The sequence below is a fragment of the Dermacentor silvarum genome, chromosome 3 (genome assembly GCF_013339745.2).
Source record: "Dermacentor silvarum isolate Dsil-2018 chromosome 3, BIME_Dsil_1.4, whole genome shotgun sequence".
Lineage (NCBI taxonomy): Eukaryota > Metazoa > Arthropoda > Arachnida > Ixodida > Ixodidae > Dermacentor > Dermacentor silvarum.
The window spans coordinates 87,605,006-87,619,676 of NC_051156.1; the positions used below are offsets into that span (position 1 = coordinate 87,605,006).

The 14,671-nt window shown below is 50.6% G+C and overlaps 1 protein-coding gene across 1 annotated transcript; it reads left to right on the forward strand.

The window, feature by feature from the left end:
- The first annotated feature begins 12,177 nt into the window (after positions 1–12,177).
- Positions 12,178–14,350, forward strand: LOC119444532 (uncharacterized). Its single transcript, XM_037708914.2, is given in 2 exon segments — positions 12,178–14,271; positions 14,274–14,350. Coding segments are annotated over 2 exon segments (2,022 nt in total). The 5' UTR covers positions 12,178–12,326.
- Positions 14,351–14,671: the final 321 nt, after the last annotated feature.

Here is a 14,671-nt window from a genome sequence, read left to right on the forward strand (position 1 = left end):
GGAGTGCCAATCTTTGCTCTGGTCGTTTCAATCAACGCTCAATTGAATTGCGCCTTTCCTCTTCCCTCACACACCTCCGGAGATTGCATCGGCGACGCACTTTTATGGGAAATAACCCGAAAATTGTGGCGATCTTTGAAGGAGCTCACGCTCTGTGAGGGTACGCAATTTTATTAGAAGCACGCCGATTCTTTAAGTGGGTATTGACATGAATAAACGCTCTCTATAACGCATTACAACAAATGATTGAGGACCTTAACCGAGAAAGTGTAAGAGTTGGGTTGGCGAATAATATGCACAAGATAAAAATGATGTTCAATAGCCTCGCAAGAAAACAAGAATTAAGGATCGCTAGTCAGCTTCTAGAGTGTATAAAGGAGTACGTATATCTAGGCCAATTACTCAAAGGGGAGCATGATCATGTGAAGAAAATGTACAGAAGAATAACTTTTGGTTGGAGTGCATACGGCAGGCATCGCCAAATCCTGACTGGGAGCTTACCACTGTCGTTCAAAGAAAAGTGCACAATGATTGCATTCTACCGGCGCTAACATATGGGGCAGAAACTTGAAGGATAACGAAGAAGCTCAAGAACAAGGACCGCACAAAGAGCGATGGAACGAAAAATGTTAGGCGTAACGTTAAGAGACAGTAAGAGCGCGGTCTGGATCAGAGAGCAAACGGGGATAACCGATATTCTAATGGACAATAAGAGAAAAAAATTGAGCTGGGCAGGCCATGTAATGCGTAGGATGGATAACCGCTGGACCATTAGAGCGACGAAATGGATCCCAAGAGAAGACAAGCGCAGTCGAGGACGGCAGAAAACTACGTGGGGTGATGAAGTTAGGAAATTTGCAGGAAGAAATTCGAATTAGCTTGCGCAAGACAAGGGCAACTGGAGGTCTCAGGGAGAGGCCTTGGTCGTGCAGTGGACATAAAAAAAGGCTGATGATGGTGATGATGATGATGATGTTTAAAGGACATTTTGCAATGCTCTTCGATGTCATGCGCAAGGTGAGCTCGCACTTGTCAAGTACAAAATAGAAAACTCACGTAAGCTTAGTTACCGCAATGTTACAAGCGCAAACTCTATTATTCATAGGCAGAAGGATAAAATCACCGGGGTGTGCGACATGACGGCGCCTAATATAGACTGTTATTGGACCTCAATGTCCGCCGGCTACCACGCTGTCTTGATGAAATCGAGCCGGCACATCTTAAGCGCGTACTCTTCTTTTAATGGAACAGCAAATTATGAAACGAATGGTTTCATCCCCTCGAGCGAGCGGAGCTCGTGAGGCGCAAAACGATGATGATGGAACGATCGTCTGCTAGGCGTATGAAAGACGAAGTTCCAACATCTTCCCGCGCCCAGCAGATGGCGTTATTCAATTTCCAACGGGTAGAGCAATTGAACAGGGCGTCTGACTTCGGATCCGCCCGGCAAACGTAGTGAACAGGAGGGGACCTTTGCATCACGTCCGTTATGTAGTTCTCAAATATATCGGACGTCTTCACATAAGTGCGGGCATTGTCGCTGTACATGACTTTGCATATTCCTCTTCGTGAAATAAATATCCTGAAAGCAAATATGCACTTTTCGGCAGTCATGTCTTCGACCAACTCTTGACGAATGACGGATGATGGTCCAGCAAAGTCAACTCCTGTGAACGAGAAAGGTTGTGCTTTTGTAAGTATGTCTTCTGGTAAAGGAGGTGTTTCTTGCTGTACTAGCTTTGCTTGCAGCCGCTGACCTACCAGGCATCGACATATGGTTTGCTTGATTAGCTGTCTGGTCCTGTGGAATCTGAATCAGGGTATCTCGAACGCCGCCATGGAGAAACTTCATATGTGCTTTTCGGATAGTCAGCCGTTGTATAGTGAGTGTCTTTGGGCAAAAGAATCAGATTCTGATTTCCATAGTTCTCGTTTTTGCTGTGAGGACGACCTTGTACACCAATTATTCTGTCCTTGTCGAAGGAAAGTCGTACATGTTCAATCTGGCTCAGCAAGGGAATAGGCTTGCTTTCCGAAAGGCACGTCAGTTCATCGCTGAAATGTGTCTTTTGCTCGATACGTATCAGGTAGAATTCTGCGTCTTGAAGTTCTTCATGCATCCTAATGGCATCTTGTGTTGTGTCAGCTCCAATAAGAAGGTCGTCCATGTGCATGGATTTCTGAAGAAGTAGAGTGTCGTTCCGTTATCCTCGGCACACTGAAAATGATGTTGCAACGAGGCCATCAAAAGAGAAGGGCTAGAAGTTGCTCCAAATGGCACGCTGGTCATTCTACAGATTTCTTGTTCTGGTAACGGTTGGTTTGTCCGATAAGGCTTTGTAAACCAGAGGAATCTCAGTGAATCTCTGTCCTCCTCATACAGGCCGATTTGAAGGAAGGCCTTTTCAACATTTGCTGTCATAGCGACTTTGTATAGTCGGAAACGCAGAAGTAATGCGGCTACGTCTGGGTTTAAGGTCGGCCCGGATTACAAATTGTCATTCAATGAATTCGCTTCTCGTTCATGGGAGGATGCGTCGAAAACGATGCGAATAATCTTTGTTGTAGTCGGTATTCCTTGATCACCGCTCGATGTGGCTTGTTGTACATTCGAAATTTGCTTGTGGAACTTGAATAGGAAACTTTTTATGCTGATCCTTCTTTCAGATATCCCCGAATGGTCTTGTCGTACCTTTCCAATAGGGTGCGGTCCTTGCTGAGCTTGCGCATCAAATTACCAAGACGTTTAGTGGCCACAGAGAAATTGTCTGCCAAGTCCACTGTTTTCTATTAAGGAAGTCGAACTTGAAAACGACCGTCCCTTTTAGTTATATTTTTATCGAACTCTTGTAGCGTCAGTTCACTATCAAGCAGGCTTTCCTCATCAGCTCTGACACCTAGACTTTCCAGGTCCCAGAATCTCGAGAGAACCTCCGAGACAGTGTCCTCTTCTGCGCAGGTTCGGAGCACAATGACGCGGCAACAGTGAACAATGCTGCCTGGGAAAGGAAGTGGCCCTTGCACAGTCCATCCTAATTTAGTGTGCACAGCTTTTAGAACTTTCCATTTCTTCCACACGGTTTTCACGTCGCCAGTCACAAGTTGCCAGTAGTACCCAGCTAGCACAAAAGAGATATAATCATTCTTATTCATGGATATTTCGCTTTGACAGTCAAAAATCTAGATTGCAGAAGTCAACATCGAGAAGGATTCAATTGGGATGGAAAAATCTTGCTATAAGGCGGATTTTAGAAGACGTTTAAAATCGCTTGTTCTAGCAGCCTACAATTATTGATTTTTTTGTTGTTGTTTTCTTTGTTCTGCTTTTTGGCGGGAAAAACGGACGTTGGTTTTTGTTTTTGCTTCGCCCTGTTAGAAGAGAGTGCAATCAACCCAGGCGCGGGTGTTTGCATTGTGGTGAGTGAGCACTGACGGGGCAGCCGCTTTCTCTTTATGCTCATAATGAAGTCCACAATAAAGAAGAAAAGTTACGCTGACCTTTCAGACCGTCAGAAGAGGCGTAGAGTTAATTACGAACTGATATCTGCCAGTCCTGTTGCCACGAGTACCGTCCAATAAGTATCATGGTAGGTTAAAGGGCCCCTAAACCACCCAGAGGTCGAAATTTAGTTGTGGTGTTGCAGTTGTGCACGAGTCTACAACGAACACGTAGCCGCGAGAATTTTTCGAAATGGTGCCGTAATAGCGGAGTTACACGCGTTTGATGAACGAAAAACAGCCCTCGCTCGTTTCGCTTTTTCCTTCGCTTCTCTCCTCGTCGGCTGGTCTCCCCTCCTCGCCGAGTGCTGCTCGAAATGTAACGTGACATACGTCATCGCCAACGGCGGCCCGCGAATGGCAAACGCCGTGCGGCGAGTTAGCGTGCCGGTAACGTGGACGTGGACTCGGCGCTTCTCGGCTACCCGATGTTGCTGCGGTGCCGGCGCGTGTTATGCGGAGCGTGCCGCTATAGACCCAGTGTTGCGCGCACGTCTGGAAAGGCCAACAGTGTCGCACTCTTTTCGCGCAGCTAATCAGACCGCTAAGCATGACTGTGTTGGAACACGAGCGATTTGGCACTTGCGTTGCGGGCTGTAATTACCGATGCGCAAGCGCGCACAAGCGAGCAACACGGCGAAGACGAGCAGGGAGCGCGCGTACCTGCTAGCAGACAAACCGGAAGTCGTAGTTTCTTGTTCGACCAATGGACATCGTTTCCACCGTTGACATCACCAGATTCCCCCTGCTGACGTCGTGACGACCGCTGGGGTTCCGGAAAGGCGAGGGGAGGAGGACGGCATTGTTTTTTTGGTTTTGTGGCGCGCCCGCGGCGCGTAGCGCTGCAGCGTTTGGCATCGTTGATCGTGATTGCATTCTGAACTCGATGCGCGTGTTTACTTGAAATGTTCAAAGAATACCTGAGGTGGTTTAGGGGCCCTTCAATGAAAGTAGTAACCATGCTTCTAGTGAAGTATCCTCGCCACATGAGGATGCTCAAACCAAGGACAGTTTTTACGAAAGTGACCTTGCCTTGAAAGGAGAAAATGTAGAAGCACATACGCAAGACATTTCTAGAGAATATTTTATTCCACAAAACGACCCTCCTATGAGCGCGGGCATCGAAAATGGATGTTTTTCGGACTATGCATCATCATCTGCAGAAAATCAGGCAAGTCTTTGTCCACGTAAATGTGTGGAATTTCAAGGATGGCTTGCATCATGGGTTACGAGTCACCGAATTCCGCTCGTCGCAGTTTCCGAACTTCTCCGGAAACTAAGCACCACTTTCGACGTTGACTTTGTCATCGACGCGAGGACATTGTTGAACAGTCCTCGATACACTTCAACGCGATCTGTCCCTCCTGGCGAATATTGCCATTTTCTTTGATGGAAAATTTAGAACGAATGATTGCTGTGTTCCTGAGTGGCTGTCGAGGGTAGATCCCTTGACAACGCTCATAGAATTTTTAATGACAATGTCAGCCAAGTTGGACTGACGGTTCAAACTGTAAAATGTTTTGATATTGTTTGTCGCAGTTTTCGTTTTGTCTGTTTGGTTAACCTGTTTTACTTTGACCGAAAGGAAAAAAAAAGACACCGTAGTCTAGTTGCTAGAGAACCGGCTGCTGCGCCCCACGGCAGAGGTTCGATTCCATTATAGGTTGCACATCACTTTTTTGTATTATAAAGCGAGTTAGGAACCTACCTACCGCAACTTGCCAAGAATGAGGTATTAAAAAGTTCGACATTTGTTATTTCAAATTATCTTTGTAAGGTGGCGCTAGCATTATGGTAGCAGCCGAATTTTGTATTTTCTTCGTTAAATTAGCTAGCATTTCTGTGCTTCAGGTACCGAGTACGAAGCCACACTGAGTATTTTCCTGCATTGCAGCAGCGTGTGTCGCAAGAGGATGTAGCGCCGCGACGTATTATAGCGGCTACCTGACAAAGCGAGGAGTGGTGCGACGGCTCATCGGCGTCATCGCTTGCACCGACGCAGTCTGAGCTGCCGAGCGGACTGAGACCCCCGCGCAGCTTCCCTCCAGATTGCGTAACTTTTGAACCCGCCGTTACATTCACCGTTATTTTTGTCAGGACCAGCCGTCCAGTTCCTGACGCGTATTCTTTCATGAACTGCGGAGCGCCAGACTGCCTTCCACATCTTCTTTGCTCACGTAAGTAGTCACTGCCACTTTGACACCTGTCGTGTTTAATTATTTACGGTTTTCAGGCGGGAGTTTTAGGTGAAAGTTTTAGGCGGTAATGAAGTTTTGCAATGAAAGCCCCTTGATTTTAACTGGAATCTCTAATATTGTTTAAGAGGCATGTTTACGTCTGCGTACGTTTCTTTTATTGTGTGCGTATTCAGGTTTGCCAAAGCTGTCTAAAGTTACCGCTGTGACGTTTCGTTGACCATTGATCGTTAGGATGACGATGACATTCCCGTTTGGCTCAGAATGATGAGACGTGCTACGATCTTCGCGTAGCCACAGCATTCTTCCGTCAACGCTCTTGTGTGAGATCACTCGTGTGTTTTTCCGAGCGTGAAAGATGCCTGCGAATACACGCAAAACTGCCGAACGACTGGCCGCTCGAGGCAGTTTGCGTGTATTGGCAGGCATCTTTCACACTTGGAAAAACACTTTATGTAGCTCATATTGAGAAACAGAAAGCAGTATCAGGGGTTTCTCATGTTGCTTTACAATCTTCTCATTGACACTTTTCATCTAACTATAGTAATTGAGAAGTTAATTAATTAATTAGAACTAATTATCTAACTAGGCGGAATGCAAAAAATAATCTGAGTATCTCCAACATTACCTTTTTTTCTGTCCTGGTACGTGGCACTTGCATATATTTAAAGTTTGGCTAAATTTAAATGAAACACCCTGTATGTAGTGCACTGTTGCCTTGTTTTTTGTAACATAATCCGACAGTGTAGCTATTTACAGCATCTTTGTTTAGGATACCTAACATTTTTTGGCTTCAGTCGTGCAACAAATAAATTTTGAGGTCGCACTGGCGTTTTCTTTTTGCAAGTCTGCGCAGTAACAAAATTCTGTTAAAAAAAGAAAAATTCCAATATACAGTTGTAATAGGCACTGCTGTTACATTTAAACATAGATACTCCGAGTTTATCAGCATAACAATAAAGAGTTTTTTTTGTAACTTACTATGCAGGCACATACCTACGTGCAAGAGAGAAGGCGCGTGAGGGTGAAGACACCGATCATGTACCCTCTACAGGTGCCGAAAGGGGCAGCCGAAAACGCCGCCGCCCAAAGGGCCACCACGAAACTCCTGAACTCCAAGAACCCAGGTAACTGTTATTTTATATTAAAGTAGTACGAATTAAATTTTGAGCGTGACACATACACAGTCGTATCTCGATAATTCGAACTCGAAGGAGCGCGAAAGTGTGTTCGAATTAAAGGAAGGACTTATTTCTGAAGTATTCGAGCACCACAGCACGACGTACGAACGGAGTCGTTATATATCACGGCGCGCAAGCAGATGGCGAGTATAGGGCCACGAGACTGCCCACGTCAGCCAACGCTCGCAGAAAACGATGTTGTAGGGAGCGGACGGCGCCAGCACTGCGGCGCCGGGCGCGCGCGTACACGTCGAAGGTGAGGGACAGACAGACAGACAAAGAACTTTATTTGTGGTCCTGAGGAACCGCTTTAGGGTACCTCCCTTTTTAGGGAGTCCCCGTAGCCGTCGCGGGCCGCACCCACGTCGGGGTCGGAAGATCGTGGTCCTCCGCCCTGTCGCAGGCCCTCTGGACAGCCCGTAGTTGCTCTGAGAGGTCGCCGCTCTTAAGGGCTGCCTCCCAGTCCGTTAGAGTGGTAAGCGATGAGCTGCGTAACGCAGGGCATTGCCAGAGCATATGAGATAAAGAGCAGTACGCCTCCCCACAGTCTGGACAGTGGGGATCTACATTAGGCGCGAAGTGACTGAATCGGCCCCTGGAGGGGAACGACCCCGTTTGGAGCATGCGAAAGGCCGACGATTGTGGTCTAGTGAGTTTAGGATGTGGTAGCGGAAAGGCCCGCCGAGCAAGTTGATAATGTGCCAAGATTTCATGGAAGGTGAGGAGCGAATCCCTGTACAGTCCTAAGTCGCTGCCCGTGAGTCTACCGGAACCACCGCGGTGTGTTATACCTCGCGCGCAGTCATGGGCTAACTCATTGGCGTTAACAACCTCAGAGTGCACATTGATTCCCATATGGGCCGGGAACCATTTTATGATATGAAAACCAGCAGCCCCCTCGGTGCCGAGGATGGCCGCCGCCTCCTTTGATATCGAGCCGGAGGCGAACGCTCGGGCTGCAGACCTAGAGTCTGTAAAGATATGGGTACGTAGAGGGTCCTTCAGTGCTATAGCTACAGCAACCTGCTCGGCTACTGTTGCAGAAACCTTCCGCACGGATGCTGAGTTAATGAGAGAGCCATTGGAATCAACCGAAACTGCGACATAGTGATCAGAACGCCAGTACTGGGCGGCGTCAACGAAACATGCAAGATTCGGAGTGGCCGCAGCCACTTTTAATAGTTAACGAGCCCGGGCTACCCGGCGCCCTACATTGTATTGAGGGTGGACGTTACGTGGCAGGGGATCTACCTTGAACGTATCTCTGACCATGGGTGATAGGGTCGCGTTGCGCTCCATGATTTCCTGGTGACCGCATCCAACGGATTCTAGGATGCGTCTCCCCGCTCGCGATGATGAGAGTCGTATTATTTGGGCCACTCGTTGGGCCTCGATCACCTCTGACAGGGTGTTGTGCATGCCTAGTTGCATGAGACGCTTGGTGCTGGTAGTGAGTGGTAAACCCAGCACGCGCTTGATGCTTTTGCGCATGAGGCCGTCGATTTTGGCCTCTTCCCGTTTAGACCAGCGCAAAGCGGAAGCTACATAGTTAACGTGGCTCATAAGAAACGCGTGGTAGAGCCTGAGGAGATTGCTTTCACTTAAACCCCCCCGGCGGTTCGAGACCCTGAGGATAAGCCTAAGCATGTTCTCCGTCTTGGTGGTGATGCGGGCTATAGTCTGTGAGTTGCCCCCGAGCGATTCCAGCAAGAGTCCGAGGACCCGGATGGTATCCACTCTGGGGATTTGTTCTCCGTTCCTCGTATAGACGGCTATGGGAACTTGATCTAAGGGTGTGGAGCACCTAACCCCCCGTCTGGTGGGCCTATACAATAGAAGTTCGGACTTGGTTGGTGACAGACTCAGGCCCGTGTCTAGTAGGAAGTGTTCTGTGATGTCGAGCGCCTCTTGGAGCGCACTCTCAACTGCAGCGTCAGACCCTCCCATGCACCACACGGTAATATCATCCGCGTAGAGGGCGTGACCAGTTCCTGTAAGGTGAGGGAGGAGGGCGTCAGGGAAGCGGATTTGGCTTCAGCAGAGGTGACCCCGTCGCTTCGATGGCTCCCCTCACTCTCCCTCTCAACTCCCTCAGCTCCCCCACCTTCGACTGTCTCCGTGCGCGCCCGCCGCCGGCCCGCCGCCAGCGTAATCCTCTCCCTTTCTTTTCCTGCCGTTGAAGCGAGCGTTGGCCGGTTATGAGCAGTTTCGTTGGCCGGACGGGGCCTCCGTCGTTGCTTCCCTCTGCGGCGCAGCCGCAGCGTTGAGACATCGACAGACTGGGAACCGTTCAGTCGGCCGAAGTGAACGGACGTGCCGGCGGCGTGCTCCGCAACCACCGAAACGCCGCGACCTTCACCAGCCGCCCTTGCCCGGGCCTTCTTCGCCGGGAGTTGTATGGGAAGCGGCATTCTCACCGTTTCCCACGGATCGTCGTCTTCGGCCACTTCAAGTTTTGAAGCGGTGACCGCCTCGCTAGCCCTACCCTACCACTGCTGCGTGCCGGCATGGCTGACGAGACGCCGACGTCAGATCCCACTTCCACTCCAACCCCTATCGAGTTGGATGAGCCTGAAGGAGAATGGACAACGCCCGGAAATGTCCGAAAGCCTCGACTTGCTGCCCGCCCAAGTTTTGACCTCCATGCGGTTTGTGTCCACCTGCCAGCGTTACCTTCCGCCACCTCCGCCCAGCTGCTGGACATTCTCCCAGATTTCATACGAGCAGCAAAGCTCCCGGCGCATACTTGTGCCGACGTTTCAGTCCATCTACGCAATCGCAACCGCCTCGCCATACTCAAGACCCACCACATCGAACTCGCCAGCCACCTTCTCAGCGTTGAGAGCATCGTGCTCGCTCGCCGCATATATGCCGTAGCTCCATACCTCGCAGCTCCAACCAACTCGTGCCGCGGGGTTATCCACGGAATTACCCCTGAGGCTACCCAAGAAGAACTTCTGCGTGATTTAGACAGCTATCAAGCCGACATCCTACTGGCCCGCCGCATGGGAAATACGAACTCCGCCCTGATCACTTTCGCCGGCATGCACGTTCCATTTTCCGTGTACTACCAACGACTCGAATTCCGCTGCCGTCCCCATAAGCCCCGGGCCCATCATTGCACTATCTGCCTGCAATATGAACATCGCACGTGTGCCTGCCCCGGAAACCAGCGCCTGTGCCCCACTTGTTCCACACCCATCAGCCAGCCTGATGAACCACATTCCTGCTCACCATGGTGTCTTTATTGTCAAGGCCATCACACTCCCTTTGCAGAAATATGCCCAGTTCGGATGCAACGGGATGAAGCCTGCGCCAACGCGGCCAAGAAGCAGCGCCTCCTACACAGACAGCAGTGGAAGAGTCTGAACACGTCACAACCCCCAGTAAAACCCTCCAGTCCCTCATCTATACCCAAGGTGCGCGCCTCGTCAAGCCTACTGCCTACACATGCCCAGTGGGGGGGGGGGGGGGCAGCACCCGCGTCTGACCCAGGTGTCACCAACCCCTGTGATTCAACCAGCACCGAGTGCACAACCGAAGCCTGCGGAATACCACACGCCTGCTCCGGTGAAGCAAGATTCACCCCTGCAGAAACCTGTACACCAGGTAAGGTCGCCGACGACTCCCACACCCGCACCCACAACCTCCCCCTCTCCCTGCCGCGTTGAACAGCTGGAGCTGGGGCTGACGGAGCTTACCTCTCGCGTAACCGCACTGACATCCCTCGTTGAGATGCAACAAAAACGTATCGAGGCACAAGACCAACGTACTTCCAACCTCGAGACGCTCATTTCAAACCTCACACAGTCCCTTGACAATCTGAACTCCACCATAAACAAAGCATTTAATGACGCCCCAGGCCCTATGGAAGACAAGAACCACCCCTTCAAGCGCACCCACCCCGTACCCGCTGTAGGCCTGGTCCCCAAAATTAGGCCCGCCACCCTTCTCGTTCCACCTAACCCTTCCAATAACAAGCATCATGGCGATCACAATAATTCAGTGGAACTGCCGTAGCCTCTCCACAAACCGCACCCCCTTACAGCAATGGCTCCTTACGCAAACCACACTACCTCACTTTATCCTACTACAAGAAACAAGGCATACCAAAAACATCCCAGGCTACCGAGCTCTGCACGCCGACCCCGCCGCGCCGCTGTCTTCCATTTATATTCGCCGGGATATCGCTTATGAAGTGGAAGATGTTCCATCCACGTTACTTCCATATGTAACAGCCATTTCGTATTACCCAGACCCCCCGAACCCACCTCTCACACTTGTGAACGTCTATAATCCCCCAAATTCTACCACAATTCTCTCTCCTCTCTTTCATTTTCTTCGATCCTTTCCAAAACACCGTGACATTATTCTTGGCGGAGACTTCAATGCCCCAAATACCATCTGGGGTTACCCAAACACTCTGCGCCCTGGCCGCCTTCTTCACGCACACACTATGCAGCACTCATATACACTCATCAATACACCAGACACACCCACACGAGACGGAAACGCAAAACAACGTCATACAACGCCTGACCTCACCTTTCACCATGGCCACAATCCTCCAGAGACTTGGCAAGTCCTTCCGGACACCCTCCTATCCGACCATCACATAATTGAAATTAAACTGACACTCACTCACAAACCCAAAAAACGCATCACCCAGACCAACTGGCACCTCTTTCGTCGCCTGCGAGTCCAGGAGTCAACTCCCAACTATGATGTGTGGGTGGACTCGCTACGGCGAACGCGGTCGCAGACCACCACCACTACAGAAGCTAACCCCCCGTCGGACCACGCTGACCCACACCTCATGCGTCTCTGGAGACGCCGTAAACGCCTCCTTAGTCGCATCCACACCCAACCTAACAACATCCAGCTTAGACATACATTAGACATACTCAACAGTGACATACTAACTCACTGCTCCATCCTTGAGACAACAAATTGGAATCGCATATGCGATTCTATCAACTCTTCCCTCCACACTAAATCAGCCTGGTTGATCCTCCGGTCCCTCCTTGGCCCTCAACCTGCTCCTCTCCCCACAATCCAAAAGCATCTCTCCGAGCATGGTGCTACTTCCCTCCTTCAACAGGTCACGGATATATACATCCCTCCTCCACTTCCTTCCCTGTACCCTGAGTACACAGGGCCTTCCAATAGCGGTTTGGACAGCCCCTTCACTCTGCCGGACCTAGAACGAGCTTTGGCTCAAAACAAAACTGGTACCACTCCGGGTGCCGACCACATCACATACTCTCTGTTGAAGAACATGCCTGATTCGGATAAACAATTTCTTTTAAACAAAATAAATGAACACTGGGCCAACGGCACTCTTCCCGATGAATGGACCTCTTCCATCATTACTCTAATACCAAAGCCCGGCAAGCCCGCCACACTCTCCAACCTGCGACCCATTTCACTTACTTCCTGTGTCGGGAAAACCATGGAACGCATGGTACTCGCACGTCTTACGGATCTTCTCGACGATACTCACTTCCTTCCGCACAATCAGATTGGTTTCCGCCCCCACATGTCTACTCAAGACCTCTTTCTCCTTCTCCAGGAAACTTTCTTTCAACCTTCGAGGTGTCAAGTTCACGCACTTGTCACTGTGGACGTGCGCAAGGCCTTCGATACCTTACTTCATGACGCTATCCTCTCCCCCCTCGAAGACACCAGCTGTGGATCCCGACTCTATTGTTACGTTTCTTCTTTTCTCCGCTCTCGACAAGCTCAGTTCCGACTCGGGACCACGTTGTCCCCGCCCATCGCGCTCACCCGCGGAACACCTCAAGGTGCTGTGCTCTCTCCAACCCTCTTTAATCTCGGGCTAGCCCCTCTCGCAAAATCCTTGTCGGAGATTCCGCACCTACAGTCAATTCTCTATGCTGATGATATAACCCTTTGGTGTACTCACGGCTCACCGGGGGAGGTGGAATTCACATTACAATCCAGCCTCAACTTCATTTCCGAATTCCTTTCCCGCTCTGGTATGCAAGCAGCTCCAGAGAAATCTGAGCTGCTGCTCCTTTCCGCTACAAAGTACCAACGGTCTGTAAACCCCCTCCTTAATCTCACTCTCGCCGGTACTCCCATCCCCCGCACGTCATCCTGCCGGGTTTTAGGCTTTCCCCTCCAAGACCACTCTTTCAGCCGCGCAATACAGTCCACGATCACCACCTGCCACCAAGTAACTCACTTAGTCCGACGAGTGGTCAGGCGGCGCGGCGGTCTCGACGAATGCAGAGCCAATCAACTTGTAACAGCTTTTGCCTTGAACAAAATCCTTTATTCCCTGCCATACTGCACACTTACGCAGACGCAAATGCATCGCATCCAATCGGCTTTAAACACTCTCTATAAAGCTGCCCTACATCTTCCGACACACGCATCCACAGCCAAACTATACGCAACAGGCTTATTTCTTCCCCTTGCAGAGCTCTTGTGCCTCCATAGGGATCGACAACTTGGCCGCCTATCCAGCTCTGCGCAGGGTCATTGGCTACTGCAGCGGGCTGGCATCCGGCCCATTGACTTTCCTCTGTACACTCCTCAACGACCTCTTCCCAGCAATCTCCGCTGTGCCCCTATTCTCTCTAATATGACCCCACATCTTCATGAGGGACGACGACAAGCCCGCGCTCACTTCCACGACCCTTTTCCACCGGACACTGTCACATGCTACGTCGACGCAGCGTATTACCAAACTCATGGCTCCACTGCTTGTGTGACAATGCCGACCCCCCTTGGCATTCCCATCACTTCCACCGCTGGCCCCTTCTCACTTCCTACTTCTTCTCTATCCCTTGAATTGGCCGCGATCGTTCACGCAACGCACGAACTAACCCTTCTTCCTCCCTCTCCTCGGTATCGCATTTGCTCGGACTCCATGGCGGCAATCAGGGCTCTTCGCGACAACAGACTTCCCGATAATCTTCATGACGACCTTTCTGACGCTCTCTCCCTTCTCTCCCCTGCTTTGGTCACTGTGGTGTGGGTGCCAGGTCATGCGGGGATTATCAGCAATAAGCTCGCTCATGAGCTTGCCCGCGAGATTAATAGCCGGGCGCCGACGATCCCCTGGCCTTGCCCGCCCATAGCGGACGAGGCACACTTTTATAAGAAAACTCTGAAGCAGCACTACAAACACCTCCGGCATTCATTGCAGACGCTTCCGCCACCACACCCTCGTCTCTCCACTGCCCAAGTACGCACCCTCAGGGCCATCCAGCTCAACACCTTGATCACTCCAGCACGCCTATACCTTTATCGTTACCGCTCAGACCCCTCATGTCCCAACTGCCCCTCTACGTACGCAAATGTAGAGCACATCCTTTTCTCTTGCCCCGCAGCCCTACAATCCCCTCACTACCCTAACCCCCCACCTCCCACTGGCGGGTGTGGTTGGCGTCGGCGGCCTTCGCCGACCAGCTGGCCATGGTCCTCCTGGCGGAGGGATATCTATAGGTCTCAGTCTGACCTCGAATAAAGTCTTTTCTCTCTCTCTCGACAGACTCGAACACGCGTTTACGGCGCGACGACGTAACGGCGACCTTGCCATTTGAGAGAGAAATTTACGCCGCGGTTCTTTTTCTTTTATTGCGATAGAAATTATATGTGCACTCCAAACGCATTTTTGCCGCCGTCGTCGTCGCCGTGATATTCCGTATAAAGTGCAACGGCGATGAAATCGTCGCCGCGCGCCATGTGTGGGTTCTAGTGTGTGGGCTCATTTCGGTGTAAGCAATAAATTGCATATGCAAGCACTCTAGATCATAATTGATTTAT